We start from the raw sequence: 10,345 nt of genomic DNA, 5'->3' as shown, positions 1-10,345 counted from the left end.
GGGAATAATTTGCACTGCATTTAGCACAGACATGTCACTTTATTTTTGATACTGTGGGCGATGATTTTGAATACAAGAAGAATATATATATATATATATATAAAATTGCAGGCACTTTATTAGCATTTTTAGTACAGCCACTTTGTTAGTAGTTTTTGATGCATTTTTCACTTTAAGCGTTGTAGGTTTGATGAAGCTGGCCTGGCACATCATCATCAATTGAGCAAATCAAATCAAACCGCGATTAAGAAGATTGCGCATGCTCCTGTTCTGCCTTTTGATCAGCTGAAAAGATGGACGAACCAAAAACACCACGTTCCACCCCTGGCCCTTCAACTTCAAGTGATCTGCCTGGCTGTGAGAGTGAGGAAGCTCAGGAAGGAGACCACCCCTGGCTTTAAAAGTTGGATGCTTTAAAAGGGGAAGGGAGGGACATACTTTATCCGTTTTTTGTTTACAAAAAGTTACAGCCTAAGGAATTGTGATTGTCCTTTAGGTTAATCATTTGAATAAATCATTTGAAATAATAAAAAAACAATATGATGTTCAAACTTTTTACTTCTTTCTTTAATAACTACATAACACAGTACTTCTACTTCTACTTTCAGTACTTGAGTAGAAATTTTTTTTCAAAACTACTGGTACTTTTTACTTTTAGTACTTAAGTAGCAAATTTTTTGAAAAAACTACTTGCAATACTTAAGTAAAAAAAATGTTGAATACTTTAGTACTTCTACTTAAGTAACTTTTTCTGCGAGCACTTCCACTTCTACTCAAGTCCCTTTTTGATCGAGCACTTGTACTTTTACTCAAGTAGAAATTTTGAATACTTTATACAAGTCTGGTAATTACTAAGAATTGTAGGCCTATAATACATAACGCCAAATTTCCATGAAAAGAATTGTACCGCTTTTGGTATGTAATTCCTGACATAATCATACCGCCAGGGAGGTTAAGACTTTAGGAGGGCCAGACTGGCCAGTAGAAGTAGGAAATGCTTGGGGCATGATTATCAAAGAAAGTAAAAAACAAAAAAAATGACATACTGCCTGCAGTTCAATAGGAGGAAAAGTGCTCTATCAGTGGGAAGAATAGTGCCCAATTATTGGTGTCAGTGAGAGGAATAGTGCCCCATCATTGGTGTCAGTGAGAGGAATAGTGCCCCATCATTGGTGTCAGTGAGAGGAATAGTGCCCAATCATTGGTGTCAGTAAGGGGAATAGCGCCCCATCATTGGTGTCAGTGAGAGGAATAGTGCCCAATCATTGGTGTCAGTAAGGGGAATAGCGCCCCATCATTGGTGTCAGTGAGAGGAATAGTGTCCAATCATTGGTGTCAGTAAGGGGAATAGTGCCCAATCATTGGTGTCAGTGAGAGGAATAGTGTCCAATCATTGGTGTCAGTGAGAGGAATAGTGCCCCATCATTGGTGTCAGTGAGAGGAATAGTGCCCCATCATTGGTGTCAGTGAGAGGAATAGTGCCCCATCATTGGTGTCAGTGAGAGGAATAGTGCTCCATTATTGGTGACAGTAGAAGAAATGGTGCCCCAAGGTCCAGATAAAGGCAGGCAAAGGGACTTTCAGGCCGTAGTTTGGAGACCACTGCTTTATAAGGTTTTTTTTTTTGCCTTTCTCTGGATCCACTGTGAATATAGGATTCTGTAGAATACTTTATTCATTCTCTATTTTTTTTTCTATCGATGGAGCTTAATGGACTTTTTTTTTTTCCCAACCTACCTGTAAGGATGTCAGTAAATGCAGTTTTTTTTTCTTTTGCAAACACTGAACATGAACCTGCTGCTTTGTTCTGCATGCACTAGCACAAGTTTACAATAACATCAGATAAAGTGTTTAAAGGAAAAAATACTACTCTCGGATGCCACAGCAATTCAATCAATTGATCTCTTCCAAGATCAATGGACTAGACAGAACTGCTCATTGACTGATCCTTCCCTTCAGCTGAGATCAAGTGACCAGTGCCTTGGAATTTGATCATGTGAAATGAGCTTGGGATCCTGCTGCAGTGGTTTATGCAGTCTAAGGTTCCATCCACACTGGGCTTAAAAAAATGCCAGTTCCTTTGGCAGAAAAATAAACGTTCATATAGAGCATTTTTTGTACACAGTTTAGATGAGTTTAGGAGAGTTATGAGGTTTTTTTTCTACCTGAAAGCTTCAATCAGAAACACAAACCAGAAGGTTTTTTTTTTTTTCCTGCCTCTAAACGTTGAGCTAAAAATATGCCTGTAATTTTCCTACTGTGCATGGACACATAGGATAACATTGAGCTGCTTCTACGGGGAAAATACAAAACTCCTGTATTAGCTGTAATTTTTAAGCCATTATGCATGGAGTCTAAAAAAGCAGGAATAGATAATTGTTTTTTTTTTTTTGTATTCTACCTGGCTTTCTCTTAACGTGCACACTCATGTTCCTAAATCACTCATTGCTGGTCACCTACTCCTGCTATTGGCAGAGTGATTGAGAAGCTTGAAGGAAAAAACATAAAGATCAGGTCTTGTCATTCTCTGAGCTCTCAGTGTGTCTAAGATTTAATCTGGTGAGTGGCTGGGTAGGGGTGGAATACATCTAACCCATCAGACAGAGGAAGAACCTCTAATTAGAATTGATTCAGTGGCCATCATGAGGCTCTGTGCTTCTGATAAATATTGAATATAGATTAGCACTAGGAGGCTGAGGTATTACAGTTCACAAAAGCAGCATGTAATGTTCTGCTGGCTAATAAAGATTAATTATGATATTATTTTGGTGGAATGGAATTGACGTGAGCTCCTGGGAGCACTCAGTGGTTCAGTAAATAGTCATCAGAAGCAGTCTTCTTCTTTTAACTGTTAATTGAATTGGAGCGCTCTGAATATATCTCCTTGACACTACAACGGGTTCATCCCTTCTGAACAACATATGTTCTGTTGCTCAGCTTACGTTGAACACAGCTTTCTGTTAATTTGCAGACAGAAAAAAAACCTCACTGAACAATAGAAAAAATAGAGAAATCGAGAGACTGAGAATGGGATTCTGTCATTTTAAGTTATCATATTTCCCTGAATGTTATTCTTAAAATTTGCTTCTGTTTACTCTTACAATATTAAAAAAACAGATTTGGTAGATTACTGTATTCTGACTAATCTAAATGTGGAGAAGCTCCTCTGGGGCAAGTACTGCTACTTGTAGCAACTTTGCCATCCTTCACATTGGAATGAATTAGCCAATGGAACCAAACTTATGTTCGTTTTTGCATTTTGCGCATTTCATTCCAGGCACATTTTGTCTTAAGCCTCGTACACACGCAACGATTGTTGGCCAACCGATCGTCCGTCTTTTGTCCAGTGTTGTTGTGTTGGTTGAAATGTGCTCTAGACTGCACAGGAATTTTTATCGGCCAACAAAAACCAGCTTCAGAAGTGATGTCATGTGCTGGTTAACTTTCCGTGTTTTTTCTTCTCTGAGCATGTACAGTCTTGCTCATCTGATTTTTGTCTGCAGAAATCTGTACTGACTGACGAACAATCGGCCGTTCTGTTGACGGCCAACAAAAATTTTGTAGCATGCACACCAGATTTTGTTCGGCCGAAAAGATGCAGTCGGTTGTCGGAATCATCATACTAACAAGCCGACAATCGGCTGATCGGACATTGGCCGAAAATTCACGGCCAACAATCGTTGCGTGTGTACGAGGCTTTACACACATTTTATATCGGCTCACATGCCAGAGCAATAATGTTAGCACCAGAGCTCCTATGTAACACTAAACTGATGACCTGTAGGAGCTTTTAAAACATCACTTTTACAAAATGTTGGGTATTAAAGTTTTTTCACTGCTTCAGACAAACATAGTTTTAACTCTGTGCAGTCCTATCTTTTATATTTTACTACAAATCTGTGTAATTTGTTGCATCTACAGTACTATGATTTTTTTTATTTTTTGCATATTTGTCACACATAAATGATTCAGATCATCAAACAAATTTTAATATTACACAAAGATTGCCCAAGTAAATACAAAATGTAGTTTTTAAATTATGATTTTATTTATTAAGGAAAAAAAGTTGTCCAAACCTGCCTGGTCCTATGTAAAATAGTAATTCCCCCGCTAAATCATGAGTGAACTGTGATTAATTAAAATTTTTAGGAAATCTGAATTAAATTTCACTTGCCACACCCAGGCCTGATTACTGCCATTTTGTACTGAAATTTTCGGGTTTCATAAATCTTTGCACAAATATCATGTTACACAAATTGGAACTACCACCATTTTTTTCAAAATTCTTTATTTGAGGAAAACATGGAGGCATACCATAATACAGCAGTAGGTAAGAAAAAGTAACAGCGGTCCAATACCATATTACAGACAGTCCAAACAGCAAATCCAAAATCAAGTAATCATCACTAACATGACAGCATAACATATCGTGGAGAGGATGTAGACCCTCAGTGAAACCAGCGGCGAAAGGCATTATAGCTGAAGAAAAATCTGAAAGTCCGTAGGACATAGCCAGGGAGACCCTCCCTCCCACCGGCATCCATCTCATGGCCGGCTACAGGTAAATGGGAGGGATATTCCCTGGGAGGGATATCCCCTGAACTACCACCATTTTACTCTCTAGGGTGTCTGCTTTCAAAAAATATATAATGTTTGGGGGTTTTGAATGATCTTCAGGCTGCAAAACACCTGTGGCCATTCACGGTGCATTGTTGGAAGATTATGTTGACGTGGTGTCTCAATTTCATGTTCCCAAATGTATAAGTTGGCTGAGTTTGAAAAGCATTGAGGCAAATTACCTTCAATAGGAAATCAAAAACGTGATGTTTTCGATGGTTCCGTAGTGTTGAAGGGGTTTTGCTGTTTATTGATCAGTTTTTATTAGAAATAAGGAATCTACTTGAATGTGACTGGGCAAACATTTGAAAGGTGTGTGTTTTAGGAAGAATGAAAACAATTGGTATCGTTGGTGACCTTTAACATAGTAATATCTATTTAATATGATTATAAAACATAGTGGCTTCCCTGATTGTTCTTTTGGGTCAATGCTATTGCCTTTTTTCCATGAGCTGCATGTTGCAATTTTATTTATAGGAACATTAATGCACTTCAAGCAAGGTCTGCTTATTCAAAGTGGCCCCCACCTTCTTCCTTAAAGCGGAGTTCTGGCCCCAAATACCTTTTCTAACTAAAAATACCCCTATAATACTAATCCACCGCCCTTTACAGAACCGCTATCCTCATACTTACAAGGTGTACAGTATTGGATTTTAGTCAAAATCTTACTTTTAAAAACGCTGTCTGGGCACGGCCATCTTGGATGTGGGCATTCCTGATTCCAGCCTCCTGGGAGTGATGACAAACAGCTCCCAGGATGAAAATGCCCAATTGTTGATCAGCATAGTGAGCACTCCAGGAATCACTAAAGTTGCAAAATAGGCCGGAACTCCACTTTAAATACTGCACAAAAGAATGTGGGGGGGGGGCTGAAAGTTTTAGGTATACTCATATTTGCGTGACTTCTGTAGTGCAGAGAGTGATTTTATCCCCCTTCTGGCAAGATATTTGGGAATGCTAAGTTGCCCAAAGCTTGTGGAAAAATGCACAGTGGTGAGATTTGATCTACTCCACAATATCCAATATCTGCCTGCTGGGAGGGTGACATCACTTTCACTTAGATGCTGTGGAAGGAAGCCAAGGGAAGGGTAAGTTTTATTACATAACTTGGCCCACCCCCACCTTTCATCTAGTGTTTCAGGGAGGAAGGAGAGGGGCACCTGGAATTAGGGACTTTGTCGCTGTAGTGGTCAGTCTTTAATGAAACGAAAAGTCATTTGTAGAGGCAGAAATGTGGAAGTTGCTACTGTTGACTTGTCTAGCATAATGGTAGCTTCACTACCTGCTGAATCAGAGGCCTGGGTATGCAAGATTGGAGTCCAGATGTTTCATACTTCACTGCCTGCATGCCTGTTCCGGGTTAGGGGCTCTTGAGGTAGTAACTTTGAATGAAGAATAAGGTGTAGTCTAGACCTTTGATATAGAACATCACAGCTTGAGCACATAGAACCAGATTTCATGATTGCTGTGGTAGTGGGACCAAATGTCCTGTTATTACTCCTAAAGGTATGTTATGATTTGTGAGAGCATGGCTGCAATGATTTTACAACTTTTCTTTGCACTATTTTAAAAGACTGCAAGGCCACCAAGAGCGTGAAGAAAATACGTAGCTAAGCAATCTATTTTTTTAATTTTGTTCTGTTTTTTTTTTAAGCTTATCACACAAACTTGACTTCTGAAAGGTGAGAAAATTGGTTACTTTCGTTGAAACCTGGAGTATTTTTTCCCTTCACATAGAATGTACATACAACTTGGGACTAATTGGTTGCCCTCACTATTTTCAGTCACCCGATACAATCATGGCACATCAGCATTGTCAATACCTGACAGTGTAAGATCGCCTAGGAGATCAGTTGCTGACCCTGCAGGCATCTATCTTTAAACTGCACAAATAACGCAGCTCATAAACTTGTACAAGGAAAAGAAAATATCAAGTGTAAATATGGAATTGGCTACTGTGTGGTAGCTAATTGACAGATGGTCGACTGAAGCGCTAATGTGATTAATGTAGTTTGCTAACGAGTTGACAAGCAAGATTCGTTTAGTTCGAAGACCCCTTTAACCTCATGAAAGATTATCATTTCCAACTATAACAGTCATCACTGATGACAGGCACTAACAACCTAAGCAATGGCCATTTTTTTAATACTATAATGCGTGCATGACAGTGTGCTAAAATGTTGTTGCCTTCAATTATATCTTTTATGACTAATAGCCAAACAGGTGCATTTACAGTTACTCATTTGGAATGAAAAAGGACTATACAATTTATTATATATATTTTTTTTTTAGATCCATCATGCTGCACAAATAAGCAGCCATTAACCACTTGCCTACTAGGGCTATTTTTGACATTTGGTGTTTATAAGTTAAAATCAGTTGTTTTTGCTAGAAAACTACTTACATTCCCCAAACATTATATATTTTTTTTTAGCAGAGACCCTAGAGAATAAAATGGAGATTATTGTAATATTTTTTATCACACCGTATTTGCGCAGCGGTCTTCCAAACGCAATTTTTTTGGAAAAAAATCACTTTTTTGAATTAAAAAATAAGAATCCAGTAAAGTTAGCCCAATTTTTTTCCATAATTTTTTTCCATAATGTGAAAGATAATGTTACGCCGAGTAAATAGATACCCAACATGTCATGCTTCAAAATTGCGCACGCTCACGGAATGGCGACGAACTTTGGTACTTCAAAATCCCCATAGGCGACACTTTAAAAATTTCTACAGGTTGCCATCTTATAGTTACAGAGGAGAGGGCTCAAATTATTGCTCTCGCTCTAACGATCGCGGCGATACCTCACATGTGTGGTTTGAACACCGTTTACATATGTGGGCGGGGTTTCCGTGTGCGTTCGCTTCTGCACGCGAGCTAACGGGGACAGGATGCTTTATTTTTTTTTTTTTTTTTTTTTACTATTTATTTTATTTATTATTTTTTATTTTTACACCGTTTTTAAAAAAAAAAAAATTGATCATTTTTATTTCTAATACAAGGAATGTAAACATTCCTTGTAATAGAAATAGGCATGACAGGACCTCTTTTTTGTGAGATCTGGGGTCAAAAAGTCCTCAGATCTCACAAGTACACTAATAAAGATGGAAAAAAAAAAAAAATGACAAAAAAAAAAAAAGGGACCTTTAAGCCGGTTGCTCGGCAACGATGTTTGCCGTCGCTCGGGTCCTCCAAGACAATAGAGTCGAGTGAGAGCAAGCTTGCCCTCACTCGACATCCTGTCTGTGAGGATCCGGGACCCGATCGTTTTCCCCGCTGTCGGCGGGTCCGGTAAGCGGGGAAAAGGACCGGGACGCGGCGGGAGGGGTGGGGGGCACCCCTTCCGCCATCCCGGAGGGTGATCTCGCGGCGAATCCGCTGCTGGGACCACCCTTATCGGAAAGCCCATCGCCTGCAGTTTAAAAAAATACCAGGGTTATGGCAGCTATCTGCTGCCATAACACCGGTATTTAGCTTTAAACTCAGGACGTCAATTTACTATGGGCCGGTATTGAAGTGGTTAAATAAGAACTCCTGACTTATACTTATCCCTGATCCAGAGGCGTAACTAGAACCTCCAGGGCCATGAAGAAACCCTGAAGGGCCCTTCCCTTCAAGCCTGGGGCTTTTCCCACTGATCTCACTGGGGCCCTTTACTCTCATTGCGGGGCCCTTTATTACGGTCCCACAGCGGGACCCTTTCACAAGTTCTGCAGTCCCCTTCCTGCCTTCTTGGGGCCTTCCCACAGTGGTGGATTGCCAGGACCCAGTTGCAAGTGTGACCTTTGCGATCCTGGAAGTTCACCCACTGGTGTCAGCAGTTTTTATTTTTTGGTATTTTAATTGTATTATTTTTTATCATTTTATTTTATTTTCCTCCTGTAGCTACAGGAGGAAAAAGGAGGACAGTAATTTCTCTACATGCTGCCCCCGCCGCCCCTCCTATCCAGGTGTACAGGGGAGCCGCACAGGCCCCCTGGAGCATGGGGCCCGGTTGCAATTGCAACCCCTGTAGTTACGCCCCTGCCCTGATCACTTCAGTGACTCTCTAAGTCGTCAAGTCGGAGAATTAACACAACAGCCAAGGAACTAGAATTTCTAAAAGTGGTCAGGAAGGACAAACATGCATTTTTTCTATGTATAGCTTCCATCTATACAATGATCAGTACATACCCATGTTGTAAGAGTCCATTTGCTTACCTGATTTTTGTTGGTAGCATCACTTGTACTACGTGATAAAGCATAGCTCTGGTGGTGGTCTAGTATTGCAACCAGCAGAACCTAAAATGAAAATGAAACATTATGTCAGACTCATTTATAGTGTGCAGAAGTTACTTGGAAATTGTTTAATGTACAACAGCACAAAGGCTTCGCTGTTGTGATAATCTGTATGTAATGTATGCTAAACCTAATAGTTGTCAGCAGGGACAGTAACAGGTTTTAACCTCTTAACGCTGAGCGCACGCAAATATGTGGCCTCTCGGCAGCTGGGCCTTGGCGCCAAGCAGCCGCATCTTTGTGTGCAATAGCGCCAACAGAGCTATGCCGAGAGCGTGCACCCGACACAGTGACTGGCGGCTTATGGAAAGCTCCTGATCACTGTTCGCGATCAGTAGTTTTCGGATCACGTGACTGCTGTTACAGCCAATCACGGTGGTCACATGGCCACAAACCCTGCCCCGCCTCCTGGGACTCGAAACCCCTTAAAGGGCCAGTGGGAATTGGCGCAAAGGGGTTAATGATTTAGTCCTCAGTAAAGGTCCCCAAAGACGGCTCCAATTTCAGACCATTTCTGCTAAATTGGATAAACATTGAGTCGTTTAATTTGGGCAGAAAATGAACTGGACAAACAGCGACTGCATCATATTACTTCCTTGTTTTCCATTTCATTTCTCATATCCAATAAGCGGCGCAGGTGATAAAAACCCAGCAGTGTCCCCTTTTTCTCACTCTATTCAAAGCAATAAAGAATGTTCTAACTGGAGCTACGTTTTATTGTTGACCATGTAACTGAAAAGCATTTATAACCAGTTTTAAAATATGCCTACAAGAGTAATGCAGGTGGCCATCATTGACTTCCTTTTTAAAACCAGTTACCAATTCCTTTTGCTGATCCAAATTTAAGCCATTAACATTCTCCATAAGTATGCAAATTGGTTCTGGTTTCACTTGCTGCATATTTGTCCTGCATCAGTGACGCAATATTGAAGCCAGTGGCAGCCAGGAGATCTTCGCAGTTTTTCACAAATATTTTCACTTCTGACTACTAGACCCTTTTTATGACTTATTGTAGGTGAGAGTCTTTTGGGTCCATGCACTTCATTTTCCCATAAGTGGCAAAAAAAAAAAAAAAAATGCCAGTAAAGAAGTTAAAGTTGAGTTTCACCCTAAATGCAACTTTTCGCCATCTTCTTCCTCTCTGTCACGTGTAAAACAATTGGATAATCACACTTTCTTTTTTTTCTTTACTTACCTTGTTTTAGAAGAAAATATACTCACCTTACTTCCTCTTCCTCTCTCTTCGGCCGTGACCCACGCCGTCACTTCCTACTTGCATTGATTCCTGGGAGCTGAGCATCATCGCTCCCAGGAATCAATGCGCCTGCACCAGCCCCGCTCGTCCGTTCCGGTGCAGGCACGTCATTCACTGCTAAACAGCTTCTGGGCATGCCCAGAAGCTGTGCAGGAATGACGTGCCTGCACCAGACATGACGAGTGGGGCCGGTG

The 10,345-nt window shown here is 40.5% G+C and overlaps 1 protein-coding gene across 1 annotated transcript in view; it reads right to left on the bottom strand.

The window, feature by feature from the left end:
• LOC309567551 (cadherin-like protein 26) overlaps window positions 1–10,345 on the bottom strand; it is a gene marked incomplete at its 5' end in the record, with an annotated part of 147,713 nt that overhangs the window by 103,710 nt on the left and 33,658 nt on the right. The window contains one exon of the mRNA XM_082272935.1: window positions 8,819–8,899. Coding sequence (XP_082129061.1) covers window positions 8,819–8,899 — 81 coding nt within the window. The remainder of the gene's footprint in view (window positions 1–8,818; window positions 8,900–10,345) is intronic.

This window comes from Pelophylax lessonae, assembly GCF_965119305.1.
Source record: "Pelophylax lessonae genome assembly, chromosome: 11".
NCBI classification, from domain to species: domain Eukaryota; kingdom Metazoa; phylum Chordata; class Amphibia; order Anura; family Ranidae; genus Pelophylax; species Pelophylax lessonae.
The sequence above is the reverse complement of the archived record's forward strand: the minus strand, read 5'-3'. Positions and strand labels throughout refer to the sequence as shown.